The sequence below is a fragment of the Nematostella vectensis genome, chromosome 1 (genome assembly GCF_932526225.1).
Source record: "Nematostella vectensis chromosome 1, jaNemVect1.1, whole genome shotgun sequence".
NCBI classification, from domain to species: domain Eukaryota; kingdom Metazoa; phylum Cnidaria; class Anthozoa; order Actiniaria; family Edwardsiidae; genus Nematostella; species Nematostella vectensis.
In genome coordinates this window covers 11322008-11336764 of record NC_064034.1, presented here as the reverse complement: position 1 = coordinate 11336764, position 14757 = coordinate 11322008, and the positions used below count along the sequence as shown (strand labels likewise).

Sequence of the window (14757 nt, the reverse complement as noted above, 5' to 3'; positions counted from 1 at the left end):
TTATTTGGCATAATAACAGGAAATATAAAGAAATCCAGAGAAGAAGAATTTCAAGCGGCCAGCATATCTTGAAATCCTTATGATTCCGCCCCCTTATAGGAACCACTGAACCTGCCCCTGCAAGCGGAAGACTGGTGACGATGAATGACGTCATATGATACTGATATAATACTGAATAACAAGGTTCGTGTGTTGACCTTGACTTACAGCTCCACGAGATGGTCCAGACCTGTGAATGCTCCCTTCTCGATGCTCCGTATGCCACTCGTCGCTAACGATCTAAAACACCAACAGCTTGCCCTTTTAGTAGATAAAGAAGGTCTTTGTTATCATGAATTAAAAGAATTACTCACAAGTATGTCAGCTGTTTCATCATCCAGAAGGAGTTTGTCTTTACAATCATCAACTTGTTTCTAGAGAGGTCACTACAATAATATAGAAAACAAATAATTGAAAACGTGTAAGAACATTAGCCAGTTGTACCGTTTGCAGGTTCGTAGCCAGGATTTGCTAAGGGTCGCCCCATGAAAGGTAATCCGGAATCTGGAATCCATGAAAAAATGAGACTTGGAATCCGGAATCCATGCTACTGGAATCCGGAATCCATAAACTAGAATCCGGAATCCAAGACTGAAGCTAGAATCCGAAAAACAAGAACCCTGGAAAACAAAAATAAAAACCAGAGTCCACGGGAAAAACCCACATGGAACACACAAGGATCCGGAATCCAGAACCTTATTAGAGAACCTGTCATGGGGCGATAAGGGGGTGCGCAAACAAACATATAACACATGAAAAAGTGTTATCTGACACACCCTCTCTAGCTGACAATGTTTCGATTAGAAATTACAGCTTTTTGGCCTTTGAGGGGTTGGGAGGTAGGGAAGGAGGAGGGGGTGGAGAAGTCGTACTCGCGCCCTCCTTGTTCCTAGCAATAAAACTATAATACATGCGTATATTGACAGGGTTGAAATACCCTACAAACCAAACAGTCAAACCCGTCATACTTACAGGTGCTTCACTGTTGTCCCATTCATCGTCAAGTTCCGCAGATCTTCCAAACGGCATAAAAAGCACTTCAGTGTCACGTGGTGTGTTACGTTATTGAGAACACGGCATTCTGGGTAGCCGCCTGGTGCTGTGTAACTACCAGCTTCCGGGCAATAAACCGGAAGTGACGTCACGGCCGCAGTCATGATTAAAAGAATGACGTAGATCGATAAAGGCCTCTTAGCAATCATATGCTATAAAATGGAGGAATACTAAATAACTGAATATTACGAACATAGTTGAGTTTGTAAACAATAACTAATGTAAAATATAAAGAAGTGGACATCAAAATAGAGAAGCGAAGTTAGGCCTGTACAATGTCGTACGTTAAAATACAGCAGCCCATGAAAATTATTATTTACGCTGTTCATATTTTTTTGTTCTTATACTTGGACGTACGAACTTAAGCCTAGTTGAAAGAGACATTAATTTTATTTCATTTCCTCTTAATGGGAATTTTGAAGTCCTGTTACTACTTATAAGCTATCATCCGCAATGTGATACAATTGTATTTTTAACAAGCCTCTAGTACATGACATACTGCAGGCAAGCGCGTAGAATTTTCCGGAATCTGGACTAGATTTAAGTCATGAACAATGAGTGAAATAGAATTAGTTGTGTATAAACAGGCTAACCTAACGATTGGCCTCATCAAAATGGAAAAGAACTAAACATTAAAACTATAGACACAAAACAGACACATTATAGAGGTTGTTGATGTATTTCTAACTCCTTACCTTAAAAAAGTGTTTCGCTTCTCAAGAACCAGGTGTCTTTGAGTATCTAACTTGATAGATCTATTTCACCGAACTTTATTGCATCGCCTTTTTATTGCAAACAGGAAACATTCGCTATATCAAATTGTCACCGTTATTTGCTCTATATGTGTCAATACCGGAGCTTGTTTCCCGAAAACGATTCATTCCTTAAATTTGAAAAGCTTGCTAATTCTTATAAAATTTATGGTATCTAAACGTGTACCTCGAAGTCACCCGAGACTTTTCGGGCAACTTTCTGGCTTTAGCAAAACTTCGAAAATAGCCCTTTTGAGCGTAATCAGTTGGAATATGAACCACGAGGAAGTTTAAACTGTTATAAAACATAAAAGCGGTTCTCCAAAAGGAAAAAATGCAAAATAAAGTTTTCGGGCCAGAAAATTCTTGGGTGTTTCGAGAAACGGGCGCCAGGTGGGCGGGGGGGGGGGGGGGGGGGGGGGAGGCAATATTAGGCCTGCAATATTAGCTATCTGGTTCTGATGGATCCTTTGATAGTCAATGAATAAGTCATTAAAAAAAAAACAGAGAAAAAGTAGATGGGTAATATTTCACTATGCGTGAAGGAAAGATATCACTTTTGGCGCTCACTTTTGGAGTGTGCGATAGTTTGCTACCTAAAAAGTAATTTGTTCTGAGATTATTCCTAGACATGTTTGTGCAAAAATATTTTTCATCTGATTAAGGACTAGTAATAGGCGTTGAATTGAACCGTGAATCAGATCTATTTGATAAATATCAGTATGAGATGCACTTTCTCATAATTATCCCGATCCAGCACCTTGCATGGCTCTTGGTCTATTGACAAGCTAACCAAATCGCAACACCGAGCACTTCCAACCACGGTAGATATAATAGGCGGCACTTTTTCCTTCCAATCCTTTTACTCAAATATACTGTGAAGATTGGTTATTTTGTTATAGCTCCAACAAATATAAATTTAATTACTTTTGCTTATTTAAACTTCCTTGAACGAAACTTTCATTACATTACGTAAAAAAAATTCTTTTTGGGAGCCGTCTAATTTAAGAATAAACAAATATTAGCAATAAAAGGGATTAATTGTTTTTATTTAAATGCTAATTTATATGTAACTTATATAAATGTACATTATTTGAACTATTGTATAACTCATGACTTGAAATTATTTTCAAATCGAACGAGGAATCGTATGATTACGTTTTTATAATATACAAGGCAAAATTTGATAGAAAACGGCCGCATAATTTGTCTAAAAAATGGTAGGGGTTTGGACGAAAACGGTTAAAATATATCGGAAAGAGTCCACTTCTTAGTCCATTCCAAAACTATACTGCTCTCGGCCATTCTGAATAGAGTAATTTTGGCATGTATATTATAAATAAGAAAACAAGTCTGTAGATTTACCACAAGGACTTTACAAGGATGACTATGAACGCAGCACACATCAAAACTTTTGTGGGTATGAACACTTTGATCGCACCAATTTCTGTCAATCAAGCCACTGTCACAACAATCAGCTCTGTGATTTCCGATAACCTCCTGTAACTTTGAACACATCTATATACTGCAATATGTTATCAGTAACTGTAAACAGGCCAGTCTCTTTGTTGGATGTTTTAGGCATGGATGGTAGAGTAAAGGCAGTGCCCAGGAAGCTTGCTATGAACTCACTGATCAACCCCCAGCACTGCTCCACATCCTCACAAGGCAGGTACTCCACCTAGGAGACAGCCACACTTTGTCATAGTTTGTATTTATTATTGGAAGTCATATTATGTGATTAAATCTCAGTATTTGGCTAGGGTGACACATTAGCTGTTGACAGAGACTCTATTGCAGTGAGTTATTTGAGCCCATAGTGAGGGGAGAGCAGAAAGGATAGGAAAGGAATAAGGGCAGACAGAATTGCAATCATAGGCTGAAATGTTCTGAATGTACAATAATATTGAAGAGAAATATTCATATGAAGAGGGCAAGGTTTTCAAGTTGAACCAACTAGTGTTTGAGTACTGACCCTCTTGAAAAGAAGAGGTATTTTCAGTCAGTTTTGAATTATCTTGAAAGAAAAATGGGAGTTGAAGAAAATGATCTATAACAATATCTTTAAAATCTCCCTACCTCAATCAATACCCCTTTGACACTTGGGCCAAGCGAGATCTGCCCAATCTTCAAGATGAAATCTCCATATTCATAACTTGGTCCTTTCACCTGCACAAATAGTTTAATAATGTGAGCTATGGATTTACCATGAAAGAAGGGTTAGAATAATAAGAAAATGCTTCTAAGTTAATAAATATATATATACATAATAAATATAATTATATATACATAATTATATAATATAACAATAACATTAATAACAATTATTACATAATTGACATGGTTTCCATTGTTTTTTTTGTAGGGCTATATTTCACGTACAAACCTCATTAATATGCAAGTAGCTAAGAGCCCGGGGAGGGTTTTGATATTCAGCAGGGAAGAGCAGGGCTGATGAATTGAATTGAATTGCTCATTATAAATGCAAGGGATGTATATAGATACATCCCGGGGAAGCTCGTATACATCCCTTGCATTTATAATGAGCAATTCAATCAATTGACTACCTGCACTCTTCCATGCTGAATATCAAAACCCAACCATTTGGAACTTAAATTTACAATTTTCCAAAATCTATTGGACTATAAAAATGACAAACTTCAACATTAATTTCTTACATCTGCAGGTCTTTTTAGGGGTTTATTGCCACTTTCGCCCTGGCTCTTTATGACTTTATCAACCTTACAAACATCCTCTATCATTACTTCATCAACACTACAATGAATTACCTTTGATACTATCGAAACTTACAAAACTATCCGATTCTGCCACAGCTCTGGTTCTAATTTCTCACTTCTGCCCACTCTTGATAGGTATGAACAGCCCACACCGTGTTGGTTTTCACGTTCTCCGGAAACCTGTTGTGCTTTCTCTTCTCAACTTATTCTTCACTTAGAATCGTAATATTATGGCTTGTTGTTCAAAGGATCGTTCCGACAATATCAAAGTCCGGGAGAAACTATTCGACTTGCGAAAAGGTATTCTGTGTCTTCAAGGAACCTTGTTGTGGTTGTTGCTCTTGTATGTAAGAGTTAATTACCCTGCGGCCTCGGGATGTATACCGCTTATTGCCTCGGCTCTCAGTAATTAACTCTTACATTCAAGAGCAACAACAACAAGGTAAGCTCATTTCAATTTCTCATTTCTAGCTATCAATCTTAAACTGATTGATAATATTCTAACGGTATAGAGATTAAGTAGTGATACTTGCCAGTTACTTATTAGTGTTCATACCTCAATCTTGGCAGCTTTTCTTTGTGTATAAAAAGCCTTAAGGCGCACCATGAGAGAATCAAAGCCTGTCTGTGCAACAAGGCAAGTACCACTCTCTAACACCACAAATGATGAGTATGGGTGTTCGGTACTGTGTACCAGGTGCAGTACCTTGCTTGAAGATGCTGATAAAAGAAGATCAAAATATTCATGTATGCTTTAAGAATCCATTTATTCATTTATATTTTATTCTCAGATATAAAAGTCAGCTATTTTTTCAGTTATAGTTATTTTTATTATGTTTTGCTAGTACACCTATAGAGGAAAATATTAATAAGTTCCTCTACAGAATAAGGGGGCTTTATCTAACTGCATGCGTTGCACGTTATAGTCTCTGATGATCAGGGGAACAGGAAGGAATGATAAATGACAGTACTTCCTGCCAAGCATTTATTAAAAGCTTGTTTCAATATGGTTCTGAGTGGATTTGTTCTCCTTAGAAATTGTTGAAAACCTTTTTATTTATTATTTATTTTTTTATCTTATCAAATCAATGCTGGGGCGCCTTTCCCAGCAATCACAGTAATTTTCTTCATGCCAGAGACAGACAAACTAAAATCTAGTTCACTTACTGTGAAGGGAGGTTGCTTGATAAGTTTCACAGTCAACACACCAGTTACAAGTCTTTGTAGCACCAAGAAGCTCGGCCCTTTTCTGAAGCAATTCCACTGCTTGTTGGGTGCTTTTTCCCTCGGATAACTCCAATGGAAATACTCTGAGAAATGATGTGTCCAAAAACTAACTTTCTCAGACTGTATTGATCCAGATAAAGAACCACACACAAGTAGATATTAATATTCTAAGCGACTGTGTTTTTATGCATACTGGTAATTAAATTTTTCTACGATACTTTAACATAACAATCTTATGAATGTCGAAAGATGTGAAATACTGTCAAACCATTTGAAACATCTTTTATACTAAACATTCAAAAGTAATAGGATCACAATATTTACCGAGAAACCCCCATCCTGGCAAAGGAAAACAGTTTTCCCTTTGGCAAACTCTAAATTCCGTTTCTTTGTCCACAGTCCGCCATGTTGGACTTTTTCTATCCCTAGTCTTCCTCGTCCGTAAGTGAAGGCCAGGATTACTTACAGAGCAAATATTGCACATGGGTAGGCGGGGGTGGGGCTGGTGATTGATACTGAAAAACATCTATAGAGCAAGGGCAGGAGGAACAGAGTTCTCCTTGGCATTTTCATCAAATTAGGGGATTCATTCATGTCTTGGAATTTTGCCTAACAAACACTATTGTTCATCCTAGTCCTGATTGCCGCATAAAAATGAAGGATTTGGTGAAGTCCCCTTTTTTTCTTGAACATGTTAACTTCATGATATAAAGAGTACCCCACCCTACGCTTAAGGATATCTGTATTCCTAGCACACAAATATGTAGTCTGCGTGCAGCCGGAAATAGTTCCATATTTCTGGCTGCACGCAGGCTAACAAATATGTAATGCTGAAATACACATGGCAATTTTTTTTAAAGAATATTTACCTTTTGTCTTGCATAACATTTACATCACCTCACTTTAAATCATGTTTATTTTGACCAAATAGTTGCCTATCCTGTCAAGTGTTTCTAGTATCTTGTTACCAGGGGGGAAGATCCAGGGTTGAGTTACTCAGTATGATAAGGGGAGTTGAAAAAGGCACAGAATTTTTTACACCCCACCCCTCCCCCTAAAAAAGGCAAAGGAAAAAATTTACAAGCCAAAAATGACCTTATTGCATTGGGAGAAGTTTCCCTTTTGGTATGGCCAAGTTTTATCATTTTTCTTGTACTGTAGTTGGTTTACATGCAACATTGCAAGACCGACACAAAAAACTGCTGCCCGGGAGACTATTGGCTCACACAAAATACTGTAAAGATTTTAATTTTCATGAATCAATTGTGGTGTGAATTTGAGTGAGGAAATAATTACAGCAGTAAAGGATTACCTTTGATTGCAAGCAGGTTCAATAGAAAATGCTTATCTGGATAAACAAAATTTTAAAATCCTATTGCCCTGGTTCTCCATTCTACAATCTAATCTTAGTCCTTTCACTAGAACTACTCTTGGCTGAGAGCCTTTCTCTTTTTAGAAGTGTTCATATAAGGTTTTAGTCGCCACTCTGTTTCTGCCTCGATTTGATCTACAGTCCCAAGTTTAATCTCATAAACTGAAAAAGAAATGTCTTGAATTAAAATATGACACTTAAATGCACAAAACATCACAAACAAAACCAAACAAGCTCTTACACACTCATAAAATATATACTCATAACCAACTGTCCTACCTTTCATTTCAAATCTAGGGCCCACTTCTGAAAGTTCTATTTGTCCATCAACTTTCTTATATGTGTGATGCCTGAAAAAAGTATATATAGGTTTTAGCCAAATTATTATAAGTAAACAACAGAATTTGTACTTGCAAAATTCTGAAAAACATTAATGTATCATTGTCTCATCATTTAAAAAATAAAATATTCTATGCATGCCTTCATTGAGTTTTGAAAACCAAGGTGTTTTTGTTTGGGAGAATTCGAGAGCAGATCAGTGGAGCACGAGGGAATTCCTCAACCAAACACCAAGGTTTTAAAACCCAATGAAGGCACAAAAATAATGATTTATTTCTTTTATAAATTATTTCTAATCCTACGCAAAAGACAAAAAAACTTCACAACAGTGCATACTAATGGCGTCATTCCAGTGCATGTCAGCTCGTGCGCAGAAAACAGTTTTAAAAACCGGAAAACTGGCTTCAAATTCGAAGCAATATTTACTTTACTGTTTGGTTGTTCATCTATGTGGACTTATTTTGCAATTTCCTATCTACCTGGGAAATGTTTTCTTGTCTGAATTCACAGGGTTGTTCACTGATGATGCACAAATTATCTTTACACGATTTTATGCTGTGTCACCACATGACGTTCATCTTGTAATTAAAGTGACTAATCTCAACAATCAGAGTACCTGTACTATCTTATTTATTTTTTAAATTTGTATACAAAATGGTCACCTGAATGAGATATAGTCGCTCTGGTTTGCAAAAGTTACCACTCGACGAGTATCTTCCTTGGGTACAGGGAAGAGATATTTGAGGATATTCCTGACCTGAAAAAAGGTTAAGCTATTAGTTAATTTTGACCTCGTATGGCTACAAAAAAAAAACACATTTAATATTAGCTAGAAATATCTAAGACATCTGGAAAACTACAGTGCAAAAGTGCAGTTATAACAACTATAAAACTTAAAATATAGTTTAAACACATGATTAAAAGTAATTACTATATGGTTCTGCGATTACATAAGTTTATTTACCACCTTCATTTTTACATATAACTACTACCCATAAGTGCCTTTCAGTTGTAGAGCTGCCATAACTTTTGTGTACTGTCTCACAATGTTAAATTACATTCTAGAATTCATACTTAACATTCAAATATTTTTTTACATTCCCATTTAAATAATAAGATTACCATGTAACTAATAATAAATACACTATGACAAATGCAGACATGTGCGGTAAGCAATGAAATGAGATATGATGTCAGACATTGCTGCTGATGGACAACTTTCTCACTTTCTGAGGGTTAGGGTGATATAGAAAGTGAGTTCATTTATACTTACTCTGTCTCCTAGTTTGCTCTTGAAGTTGTGAAATATAAGATGGGGGTAGGCCTCTGACATTGTACCAATCTTGGGAATGTCATGCCGCATGACCGTACTAGAGAGAGTGAAGTATGCCGTGGGACCAAACGGTAAGTGACAGACCACTAGGCCATCTATCAGAATACAAATAGATTACATTACATACTGAATGAGTTTCTACTAGATGACTTGCACTTAGAATCATCTGACTTTTTGTTTGTTGTGTTCTGGGTTTTGGTGTCAAAATAACAACAACAAACATGTCAACGAAGGTAAAATAAATTACCTGGCTCTCCTCTGTGTTCATGAACAATAATAAGATCTGTCACATCATTAGCTTTACATGCATCTACAAGTTGCTTCATGACATAATTTCCACGGTTCAACCTCTGGCTGTTTGGGAACACAAGTCTCATTTCCTGTGAATGAAAAAAAAAAGCATTAAGTCGACTTTTACAGCGCAACCAATAAAACTGTGAGCACCTGAAATATGTATGAAATGTTGGTTCCGACCAATCACTTGCAAGATATTCAAACAGTCATCTAGAAACATGTCTCAACAAGTATAAGTCTCTGAATTTTCGTGTCTGATATGCAATAAGCATGCCACTGATATTTTACGTGTTCACGGTTTTACTGGTTGCGCTGTAAGTCCATAACTCTAAAATAATTAACTGAGAGCCACGATAATAAGTGATATACAGTATATAATAGCTGACATCTGAATGATTTATAGTATATGACCTATTGTGGTATAAACCCTTTATTGGTTTGTTAATGTCAATCCCAGGGTTTCCTCAAGACATGGATCACAGCCTAAGAGTTTGCCTTATTGGACTGAAGCACCACAGACAAGACAATAGGAAACAAAACAATAGAACAAGAATACAATTCAGTCAGTTATGTTAGGTCTTACAAGGGGGTTGCTACATAACTGAATGGTGAGACTAGAAAACATGCATTTTACATTAACAGTAATAGACAGATATTTATCTAAACCTTTGCAAACTGTTTCAGTCTTGAGCTTGGATTGTGTGAAGTTGTGATCATGATTTTTGGATCCTCAACACCGGCCCAGGCATATTCATCATCAATATGGCTTCCAACCTCTGGGAACATTAGAGGGTAATATATTAGAGTTGCTTTAATTTTTCGAAAAAAAAAAAGATTAATCTGCTAAACCTGCAAAACTTGGTATTTGTAGAAAAACTAAGATCCAACACCAGCAATGGTCTTTGGAAGAAGAATAGTACCGTAGAAGTATTACTTACCTATACTTAATATAAGGAACTTAAGTTAAGTACTTAAACTAAACTTACTTTCGTGTTTCTCGTCATCGAATTCAATTGCTTCTCTTAATTCAGCTTCATCTTTGCGCAGTTCTGTAGGAATTGCCTTTCCCTCTAAAACAAGAAAACGTCACCTAGTTAATTTCTTTCCGTAATCATGGATACCTCAGAATATAGAGTATAACTTAAATTCACTCTTACCAGAAAGAGAAAGCTTCAATTTCTTTTTCTTCTCATAAATCGTTCGTTCTTGCTCTTCTAGTGATTTTCGGTACAAATATTCCCTCCTTAACCTGGCTTGCCTTCGAAGCTATGGAGAAAAAGCGATATTAAGACGATGCATAGCTTATGGATCATGAGATACTGACAAAAAACTCGACAAAACAGAGTTTCACGTGCGTTTACCCACCATCTTGGACGGGAATATAGATTCTAGATGAAGGACTGGGGTAAGGCTAAGGCGAAAGCCGATTGTCTTCCACAGGGAGCCCACAATAAGACCTCCTGCAAAAGTGCGATCATGAAATGATTGATTTTCCCAGTTCGATTTTTACCAAAAAGATACCCAGAGCTTTTTCCAAGCATCACTGACTTGCTGATTAGCGTCTTTTAGCAGGATACCAAAGAATAAGCAACTTGATTGAAAATAGGAGTGAGCAATTTTTTTTCTACTTTTATCCATTTTCATACTAATACTTGGGTGACCTTCATACCCACTTGGCCGACCTCTTGGAGGCCAGGGTCTAAGGGCTTTTCAAGATCAGTGAGAAAAAGGTTTCACCAAGCGATCAAGTTTTTCTAACGAATTTTGACCGCAAGTCTCAAATTGACAGGAATCAGCATTTTAACATACGAAGGACACTATATGTGGGGAATATGTTTGATATGTAAAAAAGGCCCTGCCACACAAACGTTTTTTCTCTTGCTGTCTCGAAAAAAATGGTTACAGGTCGCACGCGCATTTTTTTTGCGTGTGACACCCCCTTTGCAACTTGTTTTGCATTTCTCAAAGTCGCACGAAATGTAGAACATCTTCTACTTTCTGCAACGAATTGTTTCAAGTCGCAGGAAAAACTTCACGTGTGACAGGGCGCGTGCGACCTGCAACAATATTTTGAGAGACAAGTTGCAGCCGAAAAGTCTACGTGTGACAGGGCCTTCAGTGAAAAGTGCGATCATGAAATGTTGATTTTCTCAGTTTTAGTTTCGCCAAAAAGATACCCAGAGCTTTTCTCTTTGCTTTTTCCAAGCACCACTGACTTGCTGATTCGCGTCTTTTAGCAGGGTACCAAAGAATAAGCAACTTTATTGAAAAAAGTAGTAAGCATTTTATTTTTACTTTTATCCATTTTGAATAAGACCTGAAGACAGCTCTAGATAAAAATATCAGATCAGAAACATTGAGCATTAATTAAAGCCGCATTGTCACCAGTTCACTTCCGGAGGTCCGACGGAAACCTCGACCGTTAAAAGACAAAAGAATCTATTAGAATCCGAGATATTTACATGCCATCCGCTCTAAATTATCAATCACATCCTCGAAGAAACTTGCGATAGACAAACCGCTTTCAATATTTTGAAATATTTTTCGCGTTTTCCGTTAAAAATCATCGGAGATTGTGTTACGTAATCGACCGAAAGTAAACTGGTGACAATGCGGCTTTAAACTTTATTCTTACATTATAAATGCTTATTTCTTTTTGATACAGGGTTCATTTGAATCATATAGATGACTCCTTATTCTAAATTAGGCCGTAGCTAGAAACTTTATTCAGGGGCAAGCCTCAGATATTTACTATTTGCTTCAGGGACAGACACTAAATTTTCCTATGTCTTCTGCTATTTGTTTTCCTTTTCTAATACATCAGAATTCCCTTTTATGCTAATATCTGAGTTCATTTTCATGCAGCTAAGCTTAAAAACTATGCCTGTGGAGCAGGATGCCTAGGAAGCACATTGATTTCAGTCCTGCACTTTAAATAGAAGGGGCACACCAATTATTATTTACATTTTTTTTTGCCCAACCCATCGCAAAGGTTCTGATCGTTTTAAAATTCCTCCTCATCTTTCTGGGACCATATTTTAGTGATTTGCTTTTCTTCATGCTTAGCAATCAACCAATCTCGAAATTTGGCCAGCCCAAAGTAAAAGAGCTGTACAACAGGGATGACAATAAAGAAGAAGAACACAACTATAAAACCCTCTGCTGTTGTCATGGAATCGTAGTCAAGTACCGTATAGATGTATGGGTTTCCATGGAGATCTGTACCCCCAACGCTCCAATAAATGATTGTAAAAATTAGGTAAACAGCTGTTGCTATGAGCGTGTACACAAAATGATAAATTCTAACTGGGATTCTACTCATAAAAGTGTCAATGACACAAAAGATAGCCACAAAAAGATGCTTAAAAACTCCCACAAAAGTATTAGGATTTTTGTCTGGATCATTTATCATTGTCCAGTACCCAATAGTTAGGAATAGAGTCATGTTGGCAGCTATGTTGTACAGTAGCCATGTGATCATGTGGTGGGCTCCGATGGCATCTTGGTGTTCATTGTCTGGCCTGGGAAGGTTGGGGCTTGCGTTAACTGGCTGCATTTCTACATCAACAGCTTTGCTTGCACCAGGTTTTTCTGGGTATTTGCGCTTGGCTAGATACTGCATCATCGACACAACGGAAGACACTATGAAATAGATGGTGGCAACCGTAAAACTCCAGTTGGTATAGAAGATGAAGAACTTTCCCTTTGAAATGACATTATAGAGCCATATGACGCAACAGAGAATGGAAATAACTACACGGAAGCCCACAAACACTGGTAGGGGAAGCCACTGTAAAAAAAAAGCATAAAATCACCACTAACTATTTTGCTAAAAAAGATTTTTGGATATTTGTTAAATAAATCCTTACAGCTGACTCAGTGATCTCATCTACTGATGCATGCCAAATCCTACGATGGCCACAGAGACACCGTTCTCTCCCGAAAATTAACAGTTTTCTCCACATACTGTAAGCTTATTTTCGGTTTCCTGCTCGCCATGTTGGCCGAAATTACATTTGGGGTCTGGTAACTAGTAATTTTTGATACCGTGATCTAAACGCCCCTCTCTATCTTACGCCCCCCCCCCTACCCTCCCTCCCAGCTTAAAAACAAAGGACATAAGAATTCCGGTAATATAAATCAAATTCAAATTGCCTTCTTGCTTAATATGAGCTTGTCTTCTACTGGTTGAGACTTGCTCAATGTCAAGAAACGCTTGGCTTGGCAAGCAGACTATAATTTAACTTGATCCGAACTGAGATTAGCTTCTCTTCGATTCCCTTGGACCATCGAAGTTTAATTAACGCCCTGGGCGTTTATTAGATCATTTACGGTATGTCAGAAGACCCTGGGCGAGGTTGGTAACTTGAACGTCTGCTGCTTTTGGCAAAATTTGGTAATTTGTAGAAATTATTGCACAGGATGTGTTTTCCCAGAATATGAGGACGTTTCTTTAAAGAAAGAAAGCATCATTTGGTTTGGATTTTCATGGTGATAAACTAATTTCAATCTAAAAAAGGATAAAAATGAGACAAAAAACATAAAATAAAGTCCTGTAATTCCAATGCATGGATTTCCTTCACATTTACCTCATTACTCCCTGCTGAGCTGTACCTGTAACAGAGCTTTGTCGCTCTGTTATGCACCCGTCGCGTATAATTAAACAATCCCAGCGAAACCCCTATCGCAAAACCATTCTTCCGTATCATCGCGATTTCGTACACGCTTTAGTCTCGTATGTACCGCATCATTTATCGCTAAATGTTTTAGAACTATTTTCACAGAGTTTGAGTTCAGTTTTCCAAACAGCTAGTTTACTCGCTGCACCTAAAGGATCAAACGGCGAAACCCCCGATCTTTGTCCAATGCGATGAAGACACCCCCAATCCACCTTGGAATCAAATCATTCACTGGAGTATGATAATTCAGGTGTCTGAACTGAATCATGATTATATAAAATCTGGAAACACTTAAAAAATGGAAAAAAAACCTTTTGATAGCGAATAAAGTAGTGCAACGCCACACAGAAACCGATAAACGATCGCAATTTCTTGAAATGACTTCTCAGTAATAGTTATTAAACAAAATAAAGCGCAGCACACAGCATACCTTGTATTCAAACCATTAACAAAATACGAAATACTTACGGGGGACTCAGTTAGATGCTCCACACAGCAATGCCACAGTTTGAAATTTCGTGGGTGGAACTCTTTTTTGCACCCTTTGCTGCACATTTTGAGATGAGACGACTTCGGTCTCCTTAAAGAAAGCAGTGACACTGAATATTCGCCTTCAGCTTGCGTGTTTTGATGACGGAAATATGTGTCATCTGTCTCATGAATTCGTCAGTGGGTAAACAAATTTTTGTCACGCAATCGTCAAAGCGAAAGTTTCGATACAAGAAAAATTAATTCCTTTTTTCTTGCACTTTCTATTTCTGCTTTGTTTGAAAACAATACTTGAGTACTTAGGTGACTTTGCCTAACAGTATATGTCACACGCAGGCTGGACAAAAAGCTTCAAGGATAAGATTTAGGAGGGATGAACTAGTCACGATATATTGAATTGTTGAGATCAGAGGAGGACGATCGTAAGAAATACCAACCTACA

At 37.4% G+C, this 14757-nt stretch overlaps 4 protein-coding genes across 5 annotated transcripts; all 4 read right to left on the bottom strand.

The window, feature by feature from the left end:
- Nucleotides 1-25: 25 nt before the first annotated feature.
- LOC116601170 (leucine-rich repeat-containing protein 4C) lies at nt 26-2234 on the bottom strand. The gene is made up of 4 exons (XM_048728592.1): nt 1788-2234; nt 1012-1244; nt 354-425; nt 26-279 (listed from the first exon to the last, which is right to left on the bottom strand). The coding sequence occupies exons 2-4, from the start codon at nt 1239-1241 to the stop codon at nt 204-206; spliced, it is 378 nt and encodes a 125-aa protein (XP_048584549.1). The 5' UTR covers nt 1242-1244; nt 1788-2234; the 3' UTR covers nt 26-203.
- A 642-nt stretch (nt 2235-2876) lies between these two features.
- On the bottom strand, nt 2877-6279 carry LOC5517402 (mediator of RNA polymerase II transcription subunit 20). The gene is made up of 5 exons (XM_032361862.2): nt 6134-6279; nt 5750-5892; nt 5139-5302; nt 3924-4013; nt 2877-3525 (listed from the first exon to the last, which is right to left on the bottom strand). Exons 1-5 carry the CDS (start codon nt 6145-6147, stop codon nt 3319-3321), a joined length of 618 nt encoding a protein of 205 aa, XP_032217753.1. The 5' UTR covers nt 6148-6279; the 3' UTR covers nt 2877-3318.
- Nucleotides 6280-6707: 428 nt separating this feature from the next.
- Nucleotides 6708-10647, bottom strand: LOC5517469 (U3 small nucleolar ribonucleoprotein protein IMP4). The gene is made up of 9 exons (XM_001637438.3): nt 10513-10647; nt 10305-10413; nt 10134-10217; nt 9814-9923; nt 9101-9233; nt 8794-8948; nt 8183-8277; nt 7461-7531; nt 6708-7343 (listed from the first exon to the last, which is right to left on the bottom strand). Exons 1-9 carry the CDS (start codon nt 10513-10515, stop codon nt 7234-7236), a joined length of 870 nt encoding a protein of 289 aa, XP_001637488.1. The 5' UTR covers nt 10516-10647; the 3' UTR covers nt 6708-7233.
- Nucleotides 10648-11752: 1105 nt separating this feature from the next.
- LOC5517470 (protein rolling stone) lies at nt 11753-14740 on the bottom strand. 2 transcript variants are annotated; one of them, XM_032361846.1, is made up of 2 exons: nt 14295-14740; nt 11753-12937 (listed from the first exon to the last, which is right to left on the bottom strand). In XM_032361846.1, the coding sequence occupies exons 1-2, from the start codon at nt 14379-14381 to the stop codon at nt 12152-12154; spliced, it is 873 nt and encodes a 290-aa protein (XP_032217737.1). In that variant the 5' UTR covers nt 14382-14740; the 3' UTR covers nt 11753-12151. The 2 variants fall into 2 exon arrangements, with proteins under 2 accessions (XP_032217737.1, XP_032217736.1); XM_032361845.2 differs by lacking the exon at nt 14295-14740 and adding an exon at nt 13017-13181.
- Nucleotides 14741-14757: the final 17 nt, after the last annotated feature.